At 46.6% G+C, this 24,978-nt stretch overlaps 1 protein-coding gene across 1 annotated transcript in view; it reads right to left on the bottom strand.

Annotated features, from left to right (window-relative positions):
• Positions 1–23,279, bottom strand: part of WWC1 (WW and C2 domain containing 1) — a 65,467-nt gene extending 42,188 nt beyond the window's left edge. The window contains exon 1 of the mRNA XM_065848936.2: positions 23,014–23,279. Coding sequence (XP_065705008.1) covers positions 23,014–23,132 — 119 coding nt within the window. The 5' untranslated portion in view covers positions 23,133–23,279. The remainder of the gene's footprint in view (positions 1–23,013) is intronic.
• Between the last annotated feature and the right edge of the window lie 1,699 nt (positions 23,280–24,978).

The raw sequence follows: 24,978 nt of genomic DNA, 5'->3' as shown, positions 1-24,978 counted from the left end.
CTGCTTGCTTGTTCTGTTCATGTTTGAAAGGGCCTGCATGTTCATAGGCTCTTCTTTGCACACACTGACAATCTGCTTCGCCCACGCATTTCTTTTCAGTACAGATCATTTACCCCTGGAAGCAAAGAACTACTAAGTTATTACTTGCGAGAAGACTATCAAAAACCACTTACAGATTTTAGATCATTCCCAGCGATTAACAAACTGGTTCTGCTAGCAGGAGAAAGGCAAGAGGTCAGTCATACCTTCTTAATCACTCAAATGCAAAATTCCTGGGATAGTTCAAAGTTAAAAGGTCAGGAAATGGGAGTTGAGGCTTCTCACAACATTAACTTGCCTGCCAGCCTGTATATCCTGCATGTTTTCCTGAGCCCATTAAGCAGAAAAGATATAAAAGAGTAAGGTACAACTTCACGAGAACAGTGCAGTACTGCTAAACTAAAAGCATGCAAGAGTTGGAATTTAATCGTGCAAGTAATTCAAACGTCTTTAGTTCTAAATAGCTGAGACTGTTTTTTTTTAAGTTTGCCTTCAGTTCTCCTAGGATGAGAAGCAGCCTTGGCACCTGCACAGCCTGAGCAGACCAACTAACACCAAGTCGGCTCTCTCTTCACTCGCAGGTTCGGCTGTTCTCGAAGAAGGGTACTGGTCACTTCCCAGGAAGGAGTAAATTGTCTCCTAAACATCCCAACAGAGTAGTTAGACTAGTTTATTGACATATTTGAGAGATTATGAACTGGAAGGCTTGTCTCTGTTCTTGAAGCCTGCACTCCTACTTCTCTGAAAGGCTGCCTGTGGCGTGGGTGGCAGCAGTTTACATTGGCAAGATGCCTCGAGATAAAGAGGTGTATAAGACAGACTCCCTACCACAATAGAGCTCCTATAGCAGGGAACCAATAGCTACTGTCAGAAAAAGGCAAATATTTGAGATTTTGGCAATGAGGTAAGTACTGAACAATTGCTGTAGCTCAACATTCAGGAACACATTATCCCTTGGCCGGTGGCATGCAGGGACAGGTAGTGCTGACAGTCTGGGTGTCTACAAAGGGGAACAGATTCGTGGTTCACCCCACAACCTGACTTCATCAGGCACTGAACTGCCACTTCACGTATGGTGATTAAAAACCTTAATTCTTCAAGAAGCAATGCATGCTGCTATATTTCTTCCTAGCATGTTTCATCTCTACTGTGAAAAAGAGCAGGACAGCAATACCTCCTGTGACACTGCTAGCTCCTGTGCCCTTCATTCACATGGTGTTTGAAGTGGGAAAACAGACAACTCTGGGATAGAATTGCTGGACTCACCTGTGCTCCTGAGTCTACCCAACATACAAATGAAGCACTGCTAGTATGGAAGTGCATTTAGGGGACAGGGAAGTGCAGGAGGCTTGTTTTACATGCACATTGTATGCTGCTCCCTGGTCCACCTGCTAGCATTGGGCTAATTGCTAACTCCATACAGCAGCTTTAGTAGGACTGCCTGCTTGCTGTTTATGCACTATAAACATTCTTACAGAGTTATACAGCTATTTGATGTTCCCAACCCCAAACAGCAACACTAGCAGGCTCTTTGTTCTGCATCACCTGCAGAACACAGCCCAGGTGAGCAGCTGGGCATCACCACAGCTGCTGCTGTTCTGTTCCCCAAGACAGATCAGCTGCAGCCACTTTGCTTTTATGCAATCCCTACATGGGTTCTGGAAACCTTGCTTCACTGCTCTCTGACCTGACAGCTGCCTGTCAACTTGGAAATCTTGTCCAGATAGAGCTGAATCCAGCTACACATGGGAAGCCACCAAGACAAGGCAACCCCAAAGGGGTCCAAGTGCAGCCACGGGAGGACATGAGCCCCTTCAATGCTGCTGTAAACTCAGCAGTTCCAGGTATGAACAGGAATATTTCTGGTGCCTTGAACTACAGGAGATGCCTGGTCAAGATCTTGGAGCAGCAGAGAACAGAGAAGAACAAAAAACCTTCTAGTTGCAAAGCAACGGTGTATTCAAGATACTGAACATGTACTAAAGAATAAGCATTGCCCTGCAAATGGTAATTCATGCCACATCCTCCAAGAGGGGCAAACCAAAACTGTGTCAACAGACTCAGCCTTGCGGGTTAGTACTGAAGACAGCCTTTGGAGACTCGGGCATGGCACCTCACCAGCTCCACAGAGGAGAAAGCCCAAGTCACACTACATTCTGCTCATGGATACAGCAACTGCTGAAGCATATAAGCAGCTGGAATTCATAATATCAGCTTTACTATCTACTACTGTTGCTATTACTGTTGATGCAATGCCTTCTCAGTTCCTGAAAAGTCATAATGCATAAAAATAAACAGAAAAGTCAAAACAAGAACAGATGTCGAGAACAACCTCAGGAGAATAAAGGTTTAGGAGGTTTAAAGAGTTAGAAGCATAAGAGAAGGTCTAAAGCTAACTGGTTTGGTACCTTTTTCATCCAAAGTAGCAAAGCCTTGATGTACTATGTAGTTAAGGCACAAAAAAATCATTCCAAACTGCACATTTATAGAGAGAACTGTACAAAGCACAAAACACAGCTCAGCACTTCACACACTGCAAGGGAGTCAATACAAATCAACAACTATTGAAGTTTGTTCAGCGATTTGAGAACAGTAAAAATGAGATTTGCATCATTAAATGAGTTTAATTGATTTACTCTTACAAACATCATTTATTTCGAATGCTCCATTATCAATACATTTTGCCAACAGATTAAATTTGTGTTAACACAGAAGTTATGACACCACTTGCTCTCTGCATCCCCCTTCCCCGAGCAGCCTGCGGAAGGTCTGCACACCCAGTGATCTGCACAGGGAGAAAGAACACAGCTCATCTGCAGAGCCACAGGCCAGAGATTGGGGACCACAGCTCAGCACGCCGGGGGGGCTCCTTCCCTCCTCTGCACAGAGTTTATACAGGCACAGGTAAAATAAAGGAGTATTCCTAACGCTTTCTACATTGGTGTAGGAGACTGAGAAAGCAGACGGTAAACCTTGAATTCAGCAGAAGTTTCATTAACACTGAGTTGCCTCATCTCCTGACCAGGAACAACATTTTAGTCTCACTCAAAATTTTAAACAATTGAGACAAATCCCAGAAGTAACATATTATTTTTCAGAAATCAAGGGAAAACTCCTTATGAAAAATTAATTTCCCAAGACTGTCTACAACTCAAATATTATTGCAGGGAGTATTATCTGAGGATCTCAATGAATACAAGCTCACGGATGTAATTGGTTTCAATTGTTCAAAGAGGATGTAAATAGAAGGGCTCAACAGTTACATACAAGCAATAAACAATATTCTGATCACAAATTCTAACTAGCTGCAAAAAAACCCCAAGGTGTCGCCTTCAAATGTGTGTGAAAGTGTCATCTTTTGCCATGGGGTAACTGACAGGTATTTCGCTGTAAAAGGCTTGTGGAGAAGACACCGCTATATGTTTTGGCCAGAGCCAGTTAATCAAGATTCTACCCAAAGCAGTGTATCATATTTTTTTAAGTATCCAACAGACTTTTACAGACATACCAGATATCAAAAGCTTTTCAGTTATTCCTCAGTTCCAAATACACAGCATTTCTTTCCACTAAGCAAAGACTCGGCAGAGGTACCACTTCATCACTGCTGCTCACACCTCATGGTCTAGGTATGTGTCAGAGACACACCTTACATAGTCTTACTATTAATATTTAGCCATTATTTTACTGCAGCGTATGAGGAGAGAGCACAGGGACCTCCTCCCCAAGGAACAATCTTCCTCCTTCCAATATACTCTGGCGAAGGTGACTAAAACTACCTTAGATTAATTGTTCGTGTCTTTCTGATATCGCTGTGTCCCTCCTTCTCCCATCCCCACTTCTTCCTCCTACACAGTAAAAACAGGTGTGTAAAACTCATTTGGACCTTGAAAGATTATCAAGTCCTGACAGCAAAGTCAACCACTCTAAATCTCTTTGGAAGCAATAAAACATACTTTGAAATATTTCTCATAAGAGAAATACTCTAAACAAAAGGCATCAATTGTCAATGGGCTTTGCATATTTGCTTTGCTTCGGTGTGCTGACGCTTCTCACTGTTATCAAATTTGACTTTCTCCATAGTCAGTCTCTTGCTCTTCCAGAGAGCCAACTCTGTTGGCAAAGCTTCCAAACTTTGGCAAGAAGTGGTAACCTTCTTCCACATTTAAAAAAAAAAAAAAAAGAAAAGGTCAAATTTACAGCATTCCCTCTCAGAGAAGAGCAAAATATTGCAACATTTTATAAAACTAAATAAAATCACAGTAGCCCCTGAAGACTAAATTCTGGTTTTGGTGATGACATTATACCCTCACTGGCATCAATGTGATAGTACAGGAAAGAGTTTCAGCCCAGCGATACTGACCGTTCACCACTGGACGTGACAGAGCTAAGGAGAACATGCAAGACCTCCCATATCCACGTTAAGTGACTGAGATGCGGGTCCTTGTGAGAAGACAAGCAGCATCAGGTGGTCCTGCAGGCAGTTCACTCCTCAGAAACCCAGGTCACAAACTGCATTGGGAAGATGTGGGTGGGTTGGCATTTAACGCTCCTCTCCCCTCAGTTTCCATTGTCACTGAATGCCTGGCGGTTATCGTTTCATTACTAGCGGCTTCAAGGTTTATAATGATAGCCTGTCAAAAAAGGTAGCTTCAAGTCTCCAAAGGTTCTGTACCTCATTTGAGACCCTGGCTCATATGACAGCAGTGACACCTGCTTCAGTACCACCATATAATTGCTCCACGTTAGGAAGTGAAGGAGCTGAATTGCAACAGAACAGGCTGTTTCATCCTGGCCTTACAAGCTGAATAACTTCAAAGAAAAGAAGAATTGTTACATTCATCTTAATCAAGTATCATGGGAAGTGAAAGCTGGGCTTAAGGCATTGAGCTCAGATCAAGAAGAAAGCTGGCAAACAAGTCATAGAATAGAATCATTTTGGTTGGAGGAGACCCTCAGGATCATCGAGTCCAACTATAACCCAACTCTAGCTGCTCACCAGACTTTTGGTCACCACACTCACAGATGAGCTTTATTTGCCATGGAATCATAATTAAAACTGGTCCTCTCAAGTGGCCTGTCTTCTCCAGCCGCCAACCTTTGCCTTGCTACTGCCTTCAGACTCATTAGTACAAATAAATGAAGTGCATAGAAACAGTCAACTTTAGAAGCTGATCCCTTGGATTTATTCACACCCTCAGATCACAGCAACCTTGCTGTGGGACTGACTGCTCCTGTGGCCACTGGCGGGGTGTCCATCTCCTGTAGCCACGACAAGGAGCTGTTTGCTTAGCTCGGTGCAGCCGCAGCACTCGCTGTCAGCCCAGCCGGCGGAGGAATGTGCTTGCTGACTGCACCTTTTCATCTCGATAAGAATTCTCAAGGTCATGTTCGCTTCCCTCCCGGCTCCTCCCCAGCTCCAATGAAATCCCAAGCATGCAGCCCTGGGCCCTGCTATGCGTTCCCACCCTCCGCGTCTCCTGGACACCGGCACAACCTGCCGCATTCCTCCACAGCAGCACACCCCGGCCGCACCGCCCAGCCTTCCTACTCGCCCGCAGCCGGTCCCGGGCTTCGGCAACACCTCTCACAGCACCGCAGCTGCTCTGCCAGCAGCCCGTGTGCTGCAGGGTCAGGATAACTCTGCAAATGACGCTTGTGACCTCCAGGATTAACATTGCTGAATTAAATATTTCACATAAAACCAGGCTGCAGCCTGGGCCAAAACCTAATCAAACTCATGGGGCTCTGGTTGCACACGCTGAAGCACATGGATGCACATGGATGCACGGTGAGCCTGTTTTCAAGGGTGCTACATGGAGGCTGCCTTTGGGGACAGCTCCTGTCACCCTGTCCCCACAGCCCAGAGTGGCCAGCCAAACCAGCTGGGCAGCCAAGGGCTCAGAGGAAAGGCAGAGGAGATGGTGCCAGGGCTGGGGAGCCCCTCTCCTCCACGCACCAGCCATCAGTGCATGGATACAACAGCTTACAGACCCACAGACATGCCTCACACCACATAAGATTTTGAGATAACTACTGAAGAATCATACATGCTGCCTGCTTACAAAGCCAGCTAATTATACAATCTGTTAAGCATGTATGCGCGCACAACAGTGCTTTGAGCCATTAGAGGATGGGATTTATACTTCACTGCACGCATCTTGCTCTTTGTGAGTGCATGCCTGGATACGGCCAAAATGAACACAAGTATCTGGAATGTCTGCAGCTTGCCAGCCAGCGCATCTGAATACAAAGCCGAGCCCTGCGAGAGTGACTGCTGTGCCTGACCCCCAGTTGCTTCCCCAGCAATGTTTAAAACCCTTATTCCCTTATCCCGCCCCTCGCCATCCCACCCCCCCCAAGCATGTCAGCGAGGAAAAAGCAGCAGTGCAGGTGAGGAGTTGTGGAGACAAAGAGCCGAACACCAGAGCCAGTGGCTGTCCTGGTTTAATCCCAGCAGAAGGGCCCTGGCCAGGAGGGACCTTGGCTCCTGGGGCAGCAGCCACTCGATGGCCAAGCTCAAGCTGATGAAGATCCCTCTCGCAGGTGTTTGCCAGACAGACAACACCACGGCACTTTATGCATTGTCACATAGCCTGATTATTTCATGTAAATTCCAAACCAGAAGGATTTCAAGCACTTTGCGCATAAGGCACAAAATATTATTCGGGGCTTTGTAACGAGTCAAGTCACACCGCCTCCATTTTCACATGTTGCTCGTCCCTGCAAGTCAGCGGAAGCAGCAGAAGGCACCAATTTTAAGAGTTTCAGATTTGTCCTGGAAACCATGCATTGGTCAAAGTAAGCTCTCAAAATCTAGCAGAGAGCACACAAGCCTAGCAGGGTGCAATAGGAAATCACATCTCTTTATGCTGTATGAAGCCTCAGCACCTGCTCACGTATAACAGGGTGTTTTCTCCCCTTCAGTTTTCAACATAAGGATGAAACCAGGAAGAGAAGATGCTGTAGATACCCCTGTGCTCCCTTCACAAAACAAGCCCTCCTTGTAGAGCAACCTAGCAAACAAGTCACAGGATCTGCAGGTGCTTTAAGGCACATGACATTTCACACTGAGATTTTCCTTGTGGGGCACGGAATGCCCCAGGTTACCAGGGACATCAGGCAGAGCACACCCTCCTGTCCAAGAGGAATGGGCCAAGAGGCAGCATTACTTTCCAAAAAGCCACACTTAAAGGCCAAGTTAATTAGCAACTCAGTCCCTATCTGCAGCTCTTATGCATCCACCTTGCTCACACAAGGAAGTACTAACAAATTTGACTATTTGAATTACCACCACTGCATTTCCAACCTAACACCTCCAGAAGCAGATGCTCATATGTCGAGAGATGTCAAATTCCAGAACAGGATGTCTCTCTATACATTTAGGTTGTTCCCATCTCCAGTTACCTTAACAGTACCTGTCCTTGAAATTTGGAGACCAAGGTTCTGAAAAACAAATTATTCCAGAGTCAGCCTTTCCTACGCAAAATTGAAACCCTGTATAGCTGACATTGTCAGAAACACATCCTTGTCCAGCTTATCTCAGTCATGTTTTCCCTTCTTCCACTCATCCAAAAGAAAGGAAAAATGTGGTTGTTTTTTTCAGTGTAACACACTATTTTTTTCCAAGATCCCTCAATAACATTATTTTTTCCATAACAATCAGTTTTTGTAACACTTGTAGCTGGCAAAGCGTAAGAAGCAGCCAAATGAGTAAAAATCCTATTTCAAGTCTTACTCAGTGAATTGTAGCAAGACACTTCAGGTAAAACCAAAGTAACCGAGGAGGTGGGAAGTGTAATAGGAACCAGACCTCTGGGGGTACATAACACACCCCTGGAAGGGAGTTTGGGGCACACAGAGCCCACACACCGTTCGCTGCTCTCCAACCAAATTACACCAGGCACCCTGCAAATTATCAGCTGCCTGATCCAGCCTCAGCTGTAGCTTGTTTATAACTTACTGAAGCTGTTAGAATATGACCATCACTGTTGCTCAGGGCAATTACCTAAAATATCTCAGCTATTCATTTCCATTCTTCTTTTTATGTCGAAGCTCTGTTTAACGGGTCTGACATTGTGCCTTACAGCACCATGTATCTGGTCTTAAGTAAGCCACCACGAGAGCTCACGGGGTTGAAATGTGCTGCTTAACTGAATACTACTTCACCATCAGCATCCAAATGAGATGCAATTCCCACGCCAGTAATTTTTTCAGCAAGCAGTTTATTGGTTTTGTTGATCTCTATCCAAAAAATGGTCTACATGATCAATGCAGAACCCTCAACAAGTATTTTAACTTACTCCTATCAGCTCAGCTAAATAAATCATTATCCATAGTTCTCCTTGTCTGCAAAGACTTAAGTTGAAATTCTCTGGCAAACTAAATACTCCTGTTGCCCTTGTCTAGGATGTTTAAGCTCACTACAGACTGACCCAGAGAATCAACTTGCTCTCAGTTTCCAGAATCAGTGATAAAACTGCAGGACTATTAAAAACACAGACCTTACTGGCAGATGTCTTTGAACACTTCTCCTTTCCATTAATAATGTCCTTTATTCAATGTCCTTCTAATAATTGCCAAATCAATGGCATAAACAGATGCATCAGCTGTTCCAGACCAGAGAAGACAAAGGGTAAGTCACACTGCAGAAGCTGCAGTGCTTGGGCTGAATGAAATATGACATCAACATTCTCTCTAACAGCATTTTGAGGAAAATGTTAAGTGTTTGCTAGGCTCTCAAGCAACCAGATGCTGAGCAAGGCCAACAGGCAGGTAAAATTGTGCCTTCAGTTATGCATGCAGGAGATACAGGGAGGACATCCAAAAAGAGGCACACACCTTTGCAGGTGTCACCTTCACAGCATCACAGCAGATGGAATTACAGCCCCCAGCACTGAGAAAGCATCAATCTGATATTTAAGCTGTTTGCTTTGAAGGACAAACTCTGAATGCCACGGCTGCCTGGCTGAACCCCTGCTCAGCACCCACAGTGCCAGGCAAGCCCAGCACAACCGCACCCACCGCAGCTCCAGAGCGAGCCAGGACTGTCAGGGTACCCACGCTTGGCAGGAACCAGCCCAGCAGGTCACTGCTGCAAAAGACAGTCTGTGGGTCATTCCAGCTTACTGCAGCAGCAGAAACCGCGTCCAGAAAAAGGGGGAGCAGTTTTCTGTGTGCTCACCAGCTCAGTGAGGGGACCATGTGCCCCAGGGCTGGAGGAAGGGCCACCTCCGGTGGTGGGATGGCTTGGTGGTTCCCCAGCCGTGCCAGCAGGAACGAGCTCAGGCCCACAGCCAGACCCGCAGCAGCACGAGAGGTGAGATGAAATGATGCGCTACAGCCACAACCAAGCTCTAGGGCAAAGCTTTTTAGTTTTTCCACCAGTAAATGTACAAGTGGTTACAATACTGTTCACTGCACTCTTTTGAGATGGATCCAGAGGCAATTTCTTATGGTTACTAAAACAAGATGAAAAAAAACCCAAACCAAACCACTACAAATTCACATCCCATCCAGCCCCTTACCTGAGCAGTGCTCATTTAAGAAGTGAGGTTTGTTAATAAATTAATCGCTTCTATTTTTCCTTATTAACATATAATACACAACACTGGCATGAAACAGGCTCACACGGCCTCCCAGCAACCAGAAACATCACACCTCACACCTCAGCCATTCCCCAGTCTGCACGTGAACGGCTTAATGGGTTAAGTATTCACCATATAAAGCCAAGAAGTCACCTAGTCTGGGTTCAGTTTCAGACTGGGTTTGTTTACCCCAATTTTGTCCTTTCTATGGAAAAACCAATTTATATTCTTCCAAGTACCCAGTGCTGCATTTCCATTCCCTTGCGTGACTAGCCATCAGCTTAGACACACTGATGCTCTGACATGGCACACGATAGCAAATCCTCAGTGCTCATTGTAAAAGCAACAGCTTTCCACAGTTACCTTGAAACGTTATTTCAAATCAACCAAAGTAAAGCTTTGTAGTGCAGAGCCCCCAGGCACCAAGGGGACATCACCTCTGCTACATGCCTCCCTCATCACAACGCAAGACAGCAACAGGGAATCCAGGGCTCTTCTCTGATCACCAAGGAGCAGAAACTACCTGCGACCGAATGAGAAAAACAAGTAAACAGGACTAAAAGGGCAATTTGTTACACCTGTGCCAGCCAGAAAAATGCATATAAAGTCCTTAGTGAATTGAGTGCATTGCCCTGTTTTGTTGTTCGGTTGAATCAAAGCATCCCAGAAGTGGGCAGTTACAAAACAGGAGCAGGAAAGCTAAATCAGACAAAACAACTTTCTTAAAAGAAATAACCTCAGTGGGGAGGCAAGAACATGAGAACCTAGCTGGCTTTTCCCATCCAGTATGGACATAGTATTCTTCCCAATGCAAACCTGATGCACAAAGGAGAAAGAGCTCATAAAGACACAACAAGGAACAGTTCATCAGGAGCGCCAGGAGAGAGCAGGAAGCAACACTTTGTGATGGTCCAGATAGGGGAATAAACCACAGCTTTCCCAAAGGACAAACTGAGAATTTAGGCCGGTGTAACCAAACGTACCTAAGTTCAGTTTTAAGAACTGAGGAGAACTTTAATCCAATAAACTCCAAACGGCATGGCAAGTGGCAAGTCCCAACCTTATCTTATCACAGCTGTACAAGAGGCATACACTGGTTTTCCATTGGGCTGCCTGTCAGTAGCTGTGCCATGTGCAGAAAATCATTTAGTCTGATGACTGAAGGGCAAAACAAACCCATCACATCACCCACCCTACCCAGACACTCCGTGCTGCCACCGAGCCCTCACCAGCCATAACACACCAAGCTGCAAGAAACAGTTATTCTATAGCAATATTGTTCCCCATGCATTATGTTCAAGGTATATACATTGTCTGTAATACTTTAAAGCTTTTGAAAACCAAAAACATCGGTAACAGTATATTCTTATTCATTGTTAATGTCAAATAAAGAAGTGAGGCTACAGCCTTTAGAGGCAATTCACTTCACTTACACAAAGGCTACTTCTTTCAACTCCAAGCTCTATTACTCTTCTGCCTCTTTCCTTACCTACAGGATATGAAAGTTTAGACAAAAGTATTTGACATTAAAATCATTTGAGAAAAAACATCCTAACAAGTTTCCAAGTCTATTTGCTTTAGCTTGATACACTTCACAATATTTCTTGTAAGCCTCTGCTTCACGTTTTGTTCAAGACTACTGATCATTCTAATAAAATAATGCCCAAAGCACACTGAAAATCTTTTAATAGAGTGAAAATTAGAGTATCAGATCTATTACCCCACCCATCCTTTCCCCTCCCCTGGAGAAGCATTAGAGCCTTCGGACATCTCATTTCAACAAGAAGGTTATTTAGTTCTAGAGTTTGCAGTAAAGTATTTAATCGCTAAAGGATTTGCAAATGACACATGAATATGCATGTAGCACTTCTCACCATGACATAAATCCTATTGTATATTTATGAATGGATTGCTTTGCCTCCAGCTTCTACATGTATACAAACAGAGGTTTTAATCTTCAATTCCATCCCCCCTCCCCTCTTTTTAAGGAGTTGCTTAAACAAATTTGCATTTTTGGAATCTATTATCTACAGTGTATTTCTTGCCCCGCCCCCCCCCCCCCCGGCTTTTTTTTTTCAAACTCTGTAAACCTCCTTCTCCCATCAGGCAAAATGCTTACTTTATGAAAGGCTTTTGAGACCTTATAAAGTATGGCCATAAGAGAACTAAGCAACAGCATTATACAGCTTAGGAGCGAGAAAATAGAAGCAACAACCACTGGAAAAGGGAGAGCTCTGAGCATCAGAGCTGGGAATACAAAGGCATGAAATGACAGGTCAACAGCTTGCCTTCGACTGCAAAGACAGGACTAGCTAATGGAAGTAAAGCCTCCATAAGCAACATAAATAATAAAACTCTTATTGTAAAATCCTTAATTCACACATTCTTAATTCATACTGACGTAACTCCATTAATCCCTACACCTTTCATCAGGTATCTGGTCTGGTTCAAAGCAGCATTTCAGCTGGTCTTCCACAAATTTGGCAAGAGGCGCTGCTGTCATTCAGAGAGGAGCCCAACTACAGAAGGGAATTCAAACAATAATGCCTTTAAAGGACATTGTTAAAATTATTTCATCTAGGTTATTTCACTGAAAATCTATTCTGTAATAAGTCTGATTGCAAAGGAACACTTACCAACACGCAGTGCTCCATCACAAGCAGATTTCCAAGCAGAACACTCAGACTGGTCTCATTTTTGTTACTACACAGCAAAACACTAAACACGGAGGAGTAACTGCATCAGCTGCCTTTGAGCTGACTCAAGACCCATAGCAACCCCACTAGAAAGGACCACCAGTCTATCTAAGCTGCTGGAGATGCACCACGACTTGTCAAACCACCATCCAAACTGTAGGAGCTCGTCTCTGGGAAGCAAACAGAAAACAAACCAGGAAGCCCTATGGGGCATTAGCTACAGACTACTGGACAAATAGGGAATAAAGATGAGAAAATTCAACACAGAACATTTGCTTCGGGGATAAGAGTGGCATTTACAAAGGACATGTGAAAACAAGCCTGAGTGGACGACTCTGTGTCACCAGTTCAGATGCAAATTTGCCTTTGCAAACTGAGATTTTTGTCCATGCAACCCTTTTGCAAGTGACCAAGCCAGGTTCCTTGGCCCGCATACCCCTCCCTTTCCACCCATGCATTCTTCTTCTAAAAAGAAATCTTAAAAAGGCAGTGAGGAGTAGAGCCCAAGTAGTACAAGAAATCAGGCAAGCAAACAACGTGTGCTTTAAAAAAGTGTTTATGTTCAAGTTATGCTTCCCTTAGCATCAAGCAAAGCCCATGATGGCAGATGCCCTCTAAACTGAATGACAAGTGAGCCAGCTGCATAAGGAACAAGTAGTGCCATACAATAGCCTCTGAATAATTAACAGATGACATATGACAGTAGATCTACCTTTATTCAGAATTACAGACCATCTCAAATGAAAAAGTATCACATTGATATTTGACATCCCAGACTCAGGTTAAATCTGGAAGCTTCTACATTCAAGCTTCAAAACAACAACAACAACAAAAAAAATACAAAACAAAAAACAAAACCCAAAAAAAACACACAAAAAAAAAAAAAAAAAGAAAAGTTAGGAAGTCTAAGATACCTTGCAAAACCTTGGTGCCACAGAAAGCCATGGGACATGGGAGCAGCCACGACATCTCACTTTCCTGCATATATAGGTTAAAATAAGGCAGAAATACACTCACTGAGGACTGTAAGGAGATCTCTTTATGGACAAATCTGCCTACTCGAGAACTAGCTGTTAAGCAGCCTAAAGCCTTCTATGTATGTGTCCACATAAGAATTAAATAGTATCTCATCAAGGCTACAGATTGTTTAACTTTGATGCTTAGATCTTACAGTGCGAAATACTTACTAGTGACACAAGAAAAGACAAATTACAAGTCTGGCTCGCTGCCTTGTGGGCTGACAAGCCATTCAGGTTAGCTGGATGCAGAGATGATTTCAAGGAATTTCAGAAAAATCTAAACAAGTGGGTAAACTGACAACTGAAGTGGAGAGAGATCAGATGCTGAGAAACATTGAATAATACAGTGAGCAGAAGAGTTCAACCTCCTTATTCTCTCAGGGTTAACACACACCACTAATCAAATACACCCAAGCATCACCACATACACGTTCCAACAAAAAAGTGTTCTAAGTGCTGATTTGATTTCAAGTTTAACCATGTCAAAGCTCCACAATACAAAAATGCTATTCATGTTAAGGATTCTTTTTTTAAAAACACAATTCAATATGAAAAGTTCACCTGGAACGCTATATACAGTACAGGTCATCCTAATTTAGATAAGTCTTACCTTTTTATCTTAGAAATACTTCCTTTTCATACCAAGTTCTTCCTTGAGAAAAGCTTCCATCTCCACTATACAGGAATTAAGAGCAACAGCAGTCAATGAAGCTGCATCATTAGCATCACTCCACTAGTCACATGGAGCATCTGGAAAAATCCTAAAGAGAGCACATAAGCTGCTGCAGCAGCAGAGGCCTTCAAAGAAGGAAGGTCTCTGGTGAGCCGAGCCACTCCAGTTCCATCAACAGCAAAAGTCACAAGCAGCAACCAGAAGAACCAAAGTCACATCAGATGCTGAGGAATGGAAGCAGCACCATTCTGAACAACGGTCCAGGTGCGAACAGCAAAAGCCTGTCTAAAGAGCACTGCAAACAGCTGTTACACACCAGAGCAGCATCACTAATTGAGCACGGACCTTAGCCTGTGTGCGCTGTTGCAGCAGAACTGTCACATCCCCTAGATCTGAGACACAAGATGCAGCAGCACAGTACACATGTGCTGCCTTGGAAATCCCAACGAGCCCCCAGAGAAGCACGGGAACCCAGTGGAATGAGCAGCAGACAGGCTGAAGAGTTCTTCTTGGCGAAGGTCATCTTCTGGGGTGCTGCCTGCCTCCCCACTCTCACCCATGCACCTCTCTTGCATTTCAGCAGCTGCAGAGGAAGCCAGTTCCACCAAATGAGTAGGATCATCTCCACCTCCCACAGGGGTCACTACAAGCTTCTCCGCAGCCTGAACCAGCCTGAGTGACCCAGCAGCACCCAGACAGGCCACCAGCCTGAGACACTTCACAGGAAACAGACTGGATAATGTGCAGAGCTGCATCACATGTGACAGTCAAATACCTTCCATTACCATTCCCACCCAAGCTCCCTTTGAGATAATTTGGATAAGCAGTTCAAAACTGCACTCCATCTTTCAAACGGTCCAACTACAAGAACTTCAAGAGCCCGGGATGAACCTGTCAGTGAGACGACTCTTCCCATGCCCTCAGGGGCTGGGTGCCATGGTCCAACAGATCACCAATGCCAACCTGCTCAAGCCCCTCGCAGGACATCCCGCAGGATCTGTGCCCAGGATGGTGTGGGGGCTGCAGGGACCAGCCTGTGCGGCTGGGCCACCGCTATGTCTTCCAGCAGCTGCAGACACTCAGATGCCACGTGAAATCAAAAGTTGTGCCTGGCACAAGCAAAATTAACTGCAAAGTTATTCACAGCGCAGGTTTATAGAGCAGTTTTGGGCTATGTTTTCCTGTGCCACTCTAAGGGTCCAGAAGATTATTTTGGCCGCTGCTGTTCCTCTGCAGGCCGTCTTCCCTGTGGCAGGGTTGTGAGGGATGAAATAGCAGAGAGCCCTCTCCTTAGGGGACTGCCCTTGTTCTGGGCACAAGGCTATCAAAGCAGTTTTAAGTCATGTATAGGGAATTTGCAAGTTGCTACAGGGTCATTTAAGCAATAGTTTCACTTACATTTTCGTTCAAAATAGTTATGTGACCACCTCACATCTCAATTCTGCATAGAGCAGATATGAATGACTGCCTTTTGCGAATCAATACTGTTTATTGCGTGCTTTAAATCAATAAAGCTTTCCTCCTCTGAGTAAATTCTTCTAAAACAGTGATTAGGCATTTGAGGAGAACTAAATAGTTTCACTCAACAATACCATTAGTCTTGAAACATCAGCTTGACATCCCAGCCAGAAAGCACTTTGTCAGAACTAATTAATCCCCACAGCACCTCTATGAGATTGAGAAAGCAATTCATCTGCTTTTTAAATGTGTTGGTTACTTATGTTGCAGAACATTGTGGCTGGGGTGGAAGCCGTAAGCACCAGCATAAACAGAGAACAAACCAAGCCAGCAGAACCCATCCAAAAGCACGAAAAAACAGAAAACACTGACAGCTGTAGGATTTGGCTTCTTTGCATCTTCCTGCTACACACCAAACCTCCTGTGACTACCCAGAGTGTCTTCCAGATGTCACTTGACTGGATGAGTGGCAGTGAAAAGCAGTTATTATTCTACTGGGAGCAGTTTTGTCTGTTGTTTGTTCAGCCAATTATCTATGCATGTAGCTTGAAAGAGAGGGGGGAGCACCAACGTTAAGCTCTGTGAACAAGAACTCTGGGTTCTATTTGAGCAGTTAGAGCTAAGTCTTCATTACTACAAGCGAAGCATGTAACCTTACTGCACAGGTCTCATGAATGACAACCAGCCAACACAACAGTTACTCCTCTCCAAGGAAGCGGTCAATCTACATAGCTCTCATATGCGCATGGAGCAGCATCAGCCTACACACCTCCACCTGGCTTTGCCTAGCTGCTGCCACCCCTTTATTCATGTATTTTTTTTCAACTAATACTTGCCCCGCTGGAGGGGCACTCCAGGCCACCAGGTTCAAACAGCCCCTGCACAGGGCGAACATCAGCAAGGCTTTCTCAAAGTAGGGGCACCATCTCTCCCCCTCTTTGCGAAAGACCTTAATCTTCCCCATACCTGACACCACCATCTGCCAAGTCAAGTCCAGCCCAGAACATTTCAATCCCAGCAGAGCAGGAGCGGAGCCGAGTCCCGGTAAGGCGGGCAGGAACGCGCTGTGGGAGGTGACAGAATACGATTCAATCATTTACTAATAGATTCCTCCAGTAACTGAGATAAGAGCTCAGTCTGAAAATGTGGTGTGGAAGATCAGTGACAGGACCACCCTCGGCCACTTACCATGCATCACTTTAGGTACAAGTTATTTCATTAAAGTTTTTTTGGACATGTCTTCCTATAAATTTTCTGGCACAAGCTAGAGGAATTTAAATCACATCCAGACATGGAAAAGGCTGCTGCAAACTCATCTTCCCATAACTGTACTAGCTATGAAGACATGGGCGTGAATTACACCTTTAGGAGATGCTCTGCCCCGCTGCTGGGTTCATCCGGGCTCCAGCAAGTGAAAATCCACTCTCCCAGTAGAACTCAGCCAGAAATCACGGGGCAAAGCTGAGCACCTCCAGCTTTGGAACACCTCCCCAGCCAGGCTGGCAGAGAGCCTGCCCAGGTCAAGTGCCTGGGGACAGCTTCCCAAGTGTCCCCTCAGCAGCATTCCTGCGCTGCCACCAGCACCAGCTCCGCTCCCACAGCCCCTCATGAGTTCTGCACACACGTACACAACCTGTATCAATTGTTTCTGTGAAATAAACCCAGACAATGAAATAACATTTTTCAGGCAGACCCATTTCTGGCCCTTGCTCCCTGCAGCGATACACAACTTTCCTCTGGCAGCAGCTTCAGGTGCCCATCAGCTCCTGCCCCAGGCCACCAACACGGTGGCCACCTCTCGCCTGCCATACCCACACCTGCTGGGATTTACTAACCAATTTCCTGCCATTCCACTGAATGGAGATCAAGATAACTACTTTGATTGGAAAATACATGACCTACATAGGGATGGAATTGTTGATCCCCTTGACAAATAAGTTTCCCCGTCTGTGGCAGTGTCACTAACTTCACAAGTCATCAGTCTTTGAGGCAAAATTAAAGGACTGATCTTGTGAGCAAGATGACCTTGTCAAAGCAGAAGATGAAGCTCAGCCTACATATTTCTAAACAATATGATTTACAGAGACTTCTTCAAAAGCAGTTCTGATCTTTTAAGACTTAGAATTCCCCAAGATGCATTAAAAAGCTGCTGAGCTGAGCAAAGCTCCACATTTCTCATTTTCTTCATGTTCCATAGGGAAGTAAGATAAAATAATGCTTTTAGTAGTCCTAAAGCCACTGCCAACATCCTCTGCCGCTACACAGGTGCGCGTACAAAACCTTTAGCAAAGACGCTCTTGTTAAAAAGCATCATACCTGTTGCTTCCAGCCGCCCTCCCCAGTTCCAAGTGAGTTCACACATGAGCAAGCACTGTGGCTCTGGAGGCAGCGCCTGCAGCCTCCAAACCTGTCAACACATCCTACTATAACACACGGACACATAAAACCCACAAATCACCCCCACAAAAAACAAAGAAAAACAAACAAACAAAAACCACACAAAAAAATAAAACCTAAAACCAAACAACATCAATAATTAAGTTTGATTTTTCATAACTGAAGAGGTCTGACTGATTTCAGCTTTAATCCGCTTTTTCAAATCAGAGGTGCAGCTTGCGTTAATTCATCTTGGAAGACTCATGATATTAACAAATGAAAAAAAAAAAAATGTGAAGTATCACAACCTTACTTGTTGCCCATTTCCCTATATATTAGCACTTATATAAACCAATTAATTTTCTTTTACTGTGGGGGAAAAATTGTAAGAACAGCAAAAGTCCTCCACATTAAAACACCTGCTCCCAGAGATGACATTTAGATGACTACGAAGATCACATTTCTGTCGCTCACTTCTGTACTCATGAAAAATGGTTATAAACGCTGTGGGCATACACTGAACTGTCTGTTCTTTATAAAATAGTCAGCTATTTTGGGGAACGCAAACACGAGAAAGCAGCAGATTCACATACATATGGCAGGGTGTTTGGCACCAAACTAGCAGCCTTCAGCTGCACGACCCACACTGCTGCCAGGGACCAGCGAAAAATGTGGGGAAGAGAAATGCTCCATCTTTGAGAATTCTTCTCTCTTCCCCTTATGCTTACTGATGTTCATCTACAGAAAACCACAGCTCCTTTTACTCTTCCTGCTTTTCACTTCATTTCTTCTCACCCCTTTATTTTGGAGAAGTTGCACATTAAGTTAGTTATATTCAGCTTATTCCAGGGATTAGAATTATGCTATAATCCAAGCAGTGGACAGTTAGATAGGAAATTTTAGTATGATGCTCACATTTCTAAATCTTTCATACAGGAAGTCTGGATAACAAGCATGCAGAGCAGACCGGGGATAAAAAGCTTCAGGATCAGGACCATACAGGAGGCAAAATACACTGCAGTATTTCACATCGAGCCTAGAAGGCAGACCTAGAGGGGCACCGCAAAATGATTGTGCTCTCCATATGACACACCTAGCTTTTGTTCACTTAGATCCTCGGGCTCAGCAAGCCTGAATCTTCCTCTATAAATAGGCAGCCCTAACTATTTTGAAAGCACTAAGTCTTCTACATGTGACAACATGTACATTGGCACATACTGGCCCCAAGCCTTGGCAAGTCACTTCCCTAATTCTCTTTACCAGAGCTCTGCTCTGTGGGTTCAAACTGGAAAAACCTCCATATGGAGTAGGAGGGGATTTCAGGGAGCAACTGCAGTATCTAGGCTTTCATTTAACAAACATCTCCAACCCTTTATATCACTAAGAGCCCTAAAAAATTGAAGGGCCACCAACTGAGGCACTGCTGCCTCCTGAAACTGAAAACATCTGCTGCTGTTTAGCAGCTTCACCAAGCTCAACCTAGAAGGGCTCCCATTTCACCAGCTTTCCCTCTCAATAGGAGCCAAGTGATTGGGGTAAAATGAGAAGTTCAGTAAAAAAATAGAGAAAGCTGTTTACAGCACCATGCCAGCAGGATGAGTATGACAACAGGAATACTGGAGAGTGGGACAGGTTACCAGGCATCTCCAAATCCTCAGTACAATCAGGAAGCTTCTGGGTTGAAACACAAAGAGAAGAGAGAAAAAACTATGATCTGCCAAGATAGTTTAAGGAAGAGTAGAGGTTCCCTAAGCCTGGTGTAAAGAACTCAAGGAACCCACACGAACCCAGATACACACCTTTAACCTCACATCTGATGAAAGGAAAAATCTCATCTGGGGCACTGTTGCTGCAATTCCTGATTCATACGGGTGTTTAAGAACAGGCAGCAGCTGCTGCTAACGTTTCTGAGACATCCTTATTTTCTGTTTGGTTAGCAGCACAGCAGCTTATAGTGCAGATGCACCCTCTGTGTTAAGAAAGCAGCTGGGACAAGTCTCCCATATGTTTTACCAAATGGTATGTACTGGTGCATACCTAAAAGACCATGCTTACTTTTAAAACCAGGAATGAAACATTTCTTCCCCCAGCTCAGGAAGGTTTGATCTCCAATTATACTGTATCCAAGTCTTGAATTATCTCATTTCAAACAAATCTACAAAAAAGTCAGCTATGTGAGCTTCCTTTTACACAAGGAAAAACACAGTAGTGTGGGGTTTTTTTCCCCACATGGTGACTAGAACTACCTTACAGCTTTTCAACCTGAAATTCTTGCTTACAAGGTACCTTGATTCCTTTCTGTTACATCATACCACAAGCACAGTAACAGTTAAGTCACAAAATTCTCCAGATTATTTAACCTTAGATGATTTCCCAAAATGCTCTAACATCCACAGGCTTCCCAGAACTGCCCTGAAGTCTCATATACCCTTAAAGGGTATGAGGCAAAAATGTGCTGACCTGCAGTTGCTTCAATCCAGACTTCAGGTGTCTGAGCATCACTCAAGTCAGCTCTGCAGGAGAGCGAGATGCCACCGGGTGCCAGTGACTTCCTACCAGCCAAGTCTAATGGTCCCCTTATCCCCAGCCCATCTGCAGGACTCGTGCCATGCGTTACAGGAGTTGGAAAACCACCAGCCCAGCTTTTGATTTCACACAGTCTGAGGCCAGCTGAGGTCCCACCGTCCACCCCTTGTTGCCAGCACCCCTGTGTGCCCCTGCCAGGCCTGCTTCCCATTAAACCAACCTCCCTTAGCAGGACTACAAAGCTGACACCAACTGTTGTCACAAAAACAATGGGCAAGCCCGTGCCCTGAAGCTAGATGGTATCCCTGCTCGTGTTTACTTCCACTAAATTAAGCCAGAATGAAAGATTTAGGGAAGGTTTAAAAAGCTCTGTGCTCTATCTTCAGCTACCAGTTGTTGCTCCCTGAATAAACTTATCAGGTATTACAAAGGTACGGTCCCAATGACACGCAGCTGGGTTCAAAGTGAGCCCTACCATGTGCACCTTCCTCCACACTGCTCCAACTTGCAGTTTTACAGCCATGTTTCCTGATATCTACTGCGTTTTACTGAGTTAAAGACTGCATGCGTAGCTACAGCACAGAGGGCAAACACTGAAACCAGCCTCTCAGGTGCAGAAGTTCTAAACATGACTTGTAAAAGGCTATGCTTAAAATATTTAAACTTAAAATACACTTAAACAAAACCTTAAAATAAGAAGTTCACAAACCCAAGTTCACTACTGCAGGGAGTAGTTCTCTTGTGACTTGAGCTGATCAGAAATTCCCCATCAGCAGGTTTTTGCAGACAGTTGAAAGAGAAACTCCCTTCCTGTGATTTTGCCAGAGCGGTGCTTCAACTTAAACAAGCACAGGGACCCCCAGGTGATGGGGGATGTGCTGTGTCGGTTATTCTAGTGTTGGACCAATAAACTTTCCAAAGCCTTGAGGATTTTCAGGAGGACCGTCTGATTCAGCTTGTTTTCTTGGTAGTGCTACTGGAAGATGACTCAGATGCAAAGCTTGTCGGGGCCATGTGTATTCAGGTGTATTTCTATGTGCACAACAAATGTCATGTGATACAACTTATCAGTACGTGTTCGAATATTCTCCTTTAACAGTGGGGAGTAGGTAGTGTTTCTGCGACAGCTCAATACACATGTGTAAATAAAGCACCCATTTAGTCTTTTCTGTCATTTTTGAATCACTAACCACAGACAGATGAGAATTTTTATAAGCCGCTATTAGGCCTATCAAATTTCTCGCTGTCTTCATTCTCTGTAACAAAATAAAGATGATGGGAAAACACTCCTAATTTAAGCTTGCATTGATTTATGAAGGTTAAAAAATACACCTTGAAACCACCCTGTTATTAGCTCTTCTTGACCGCATACAGCCAGCAGCAGGTTACCTTTGTGTACAGCATACACAAGGATTATTCCTGGAATGCAGAGCACTGTTTAAAATCTTGTAAAATCAGACAATCATTCACTTTCATGCTTAACAAAAAAAAAATCTAAGCAGAACTGGAAAGAAGGCAAAGCACTGACATCATGCCAGCAATGGAAGCTCCCTCAAGGAACTGATTCCTGGAGCAAGGGGAAGAAAGGAAAACAAATCCAGAAATCACACTGGCTGCCCTACAACAAGGAAAACACTGTCAGACAGGGGAAGCGTGTAAAATTTACCAATGACAAATCGCATCTTCAGATTGTTGGAATTTCCAGCGCATCAAGATAGATTTTTGAGTCTGTGGGTCCAGGACCTTCGGCTAACAGAGCGTTAAACTTGAAATTCAGAAACCTGTGATTTCAACAGTGATCCCAAAGTTGAGCTTCCCGCATGCTCGAGCAGCCGTATGCTGGCTCACTGTAACCGCCTCAAGCATGGAGCTGGAATGTGCCAGGACAGAGCGTTGCTTGGAAAATGACCTGGCTCTTGAACAGCAGACTGTCTGCTGTTTCTCCTACTTTTTAAAGTGAACAATATAGGGAAAAGAGCTCGCTAGAGAAAGCGGGAGTAAGAGGAGGCTGCTGGAAAGCAGAAGGGTGATCAGAAACACACCCTGAAGTGGGTGACCTCGGTAATCCCCACGCTCACCCACACCACGGCACGGCTTGCAGAGGTGGGGCACCATGCAGGGTCCGACCCACCGACACCTCCTCACTCCACTTCGTCAGTCCAACCTACTCCAAAGAGCCACCGCTGCTCTCGGGGGTGATGAGCCGGGCTGGGGAGGGGGAAGGAGCCGTCACCGCTCTGGTGGCACCCGCGCTCCCCTCCCCCGCGACGGCAGCGTGCGCTGCAGATTTGCAAGATGTCTGGAGAGGGGAAAGGAGGTGGGTAGGGAGATGTGAAGGACAAAACAACACCCCCCCCTCACTGATCGCCCTCCGCCCCTCTCCTCCCGAGCAGCGCGGGCAGGAGCCCAGCGCCCGGCCGCGAGTAACGAGGCGATCGCGCTGCGCTCCCTACCGCCGAGCAGAACTGGGGCCGGGAGCCCGGCTGGAGCCGAGGGACGGCGGCAGCGACCGACCAGGCAACTCGAGAGCGAGGAGCGGAGGCGCCGGGCTCGGGCACAGCTCTGCCCGCGGGGATCCCCCCACCCCGGGGAACGCAAAGGGCCCCGGAGCCGCGTCTCCCCCGCGCCCCGCCGCCGCCCACCTGTCGCGGGGGTCGACCCAGCTGGTGGTGCGGCTGCCGTGGTCGATGTAGTACACCTTCCCGTCGTAGTCCCGCGCCTCCTCCCAGCCCTCGGGCAGCGGCAGCTCCTTCCGCGGCATCGTCCCCAGCGCCGGCCGCGCTGCCCCATCCACCGCTCCGCTCCGGGGCGGCGGCCGGGGGGCAGGGCCGGACCGGGCCTCCCCTCCGGCGGGCTGCGAGCAGCGGTGCGGGGGCCGCGCCGGCCCAGCCGCGCAGGGAGGCGCCGCCGCCGGGCAGCCTCACATGCCGGCCCCGCGGCGGGGGCGGGGCGCGGAGCCGGCTGAGGCGGGCGGAGGCGCCCGGCCCCGCAGCCGCGGCGGGGCCCGTCCGGGGAGGGCGACGGGAGAGCCCCGGGTCAGCCCTGCGGCGCGGAAACCTCCGGCCCCTCACGCCTCCATTTCCTGCTCCGCCGACGGCCCCGGCGAGTCTCGGGGCGGCTCCGCCCACCAGCGGCGCCCCGGGCGGGGGATGCCGGTTCCTACAGGCTCCGCCCCGCCCCGCTGCCGCGCGCACGAGGGTGCCCCCTGCCGGCGGGGAGGATGGGGCACCTGCAAGGGGAGCGCCGGAGTTGGGGCGCTCGGGGGCAGCGCGGATGGGGAGCGACGAGGCCAAAACCGGGGGGCTGCTGTGAGAACCACTCAGCTCCTCTCAGGAGACACAGAAAGCAGAGGATAGGATCCCATGAAGATGGCCAAACACGCGGAGCAGGGGCTGTGCGGTGTCCTGGTGTGACATGTCCCGTTTGGTCGGGGCACTCTCACAGACCCGCACATCATAAACACCTCCCTGAGCAGGGGACATCCTTCAGGCTGTGTCTCTGGCCCACGGGTGTGCTGCTTTCTGGTCCCAGCTGGCTCTGCAGCAGTGCAGGATCCCCCTGTGGTGCAGGACACCCCGTCTGTGCTGGACATCCCAGTGATACAGGGCGTGCTGGAGCTAGCTGGGTCCCCACAGGTGTTGCCACCACCAGGGTACATTTACCAGTGGTGAGCGAACAGCCCATCGAACTGCCCGTGTGGGTCTCCATGGGGGTGAGGTTGGTGACTTCACCACTTACACAGCTTCAGGAGTGAAAGTTCTTGGCAGCCGGGCATGTAGCCACAGTAACACCATCGCCAGAAGGCAGGGCTATCAATATAAATTTCGCTAGCGCAAGAAGGGCCCAGGGACAAGGCGTAAGCCAGCGGGCGGGTGACAGTGTCCCCAGTGCACAGCATGTTACCCCTTCCAGAGCAGCTGCTGCCAGGGCTCAGCTGCTGCCAGTACCTGAGCTCAGGCACAGCTGCCGTGCAGGGTGTAAGGAGCTATGGGGATGTGCCATCTACAGATTTCAGTAATTCAGGCTTGAACAGACTGCCCATGAGAACGCGTCACAGTAAAAGCTCATGCAACGCCATGCGATCAGGCCATGAGCTAACGCGGGTGACCTGCATGGCGTGGCCATCAGGGGAGTTCTGTGTGTGGTTGCGTTTTCCCCAGGACCCACAGCCAACGCTGCTTTCCTGCTGTCAACGGTGGGGAAAAGCAAGAAGTTTTGTAGAGCTCCGGCTATTGAAACAGCAGAATGGGGTGAGGATCCCTGCCAAGCACAGGGGTGGAAAAGGAAACTGGAGGATGGGAAGAGGCGAGCCCCGAAGGGCTGGAGACAAAAAGTGAGAAAGACAATTAGAAATAACATCTCATTTTTGTGTCAGATTTGGAGGGTAAGATAACTTCTTTCAGGCGTTCTGACAACCTGCTGGGAGCCAGCACTGCTGATTCTCCAGAGACCAAAGCAGAATGCAGTAGCAGTTGGCTGGTGAAGTGGTTGAACGGGGAAGAAAATGAAGACAAGTAAAACTGAACGTGCAGCATTTGGAAAACAGCCTGGTTTAACCCCATTTTATCTGAAACCAAACTTGCAGGGAGCAGCTAAACGTGTTGCTT

The sequence above is a fragment of the Patagioenas fasciata genome, chromosome 14 (assembly GCF_037038585.1).
Source record: "Patagioenas fasciata isolate bPatFas1 chromosome 14, bPatFas1.hap1, whole genome shotgun sequence".
NCBI classification, from domain to species: domain Eukaryota; kingdom Metazoa; phylum Chordata; class Aves; order Columbiformes; family Columbidae; genus Patagioenas; species Patagioenas fasciata.
The sequence above is the reverse complement of the archived record's forward strand: the minus strand, read 5'-3'. Positions and strand labels throughout refer to the sequence as shown.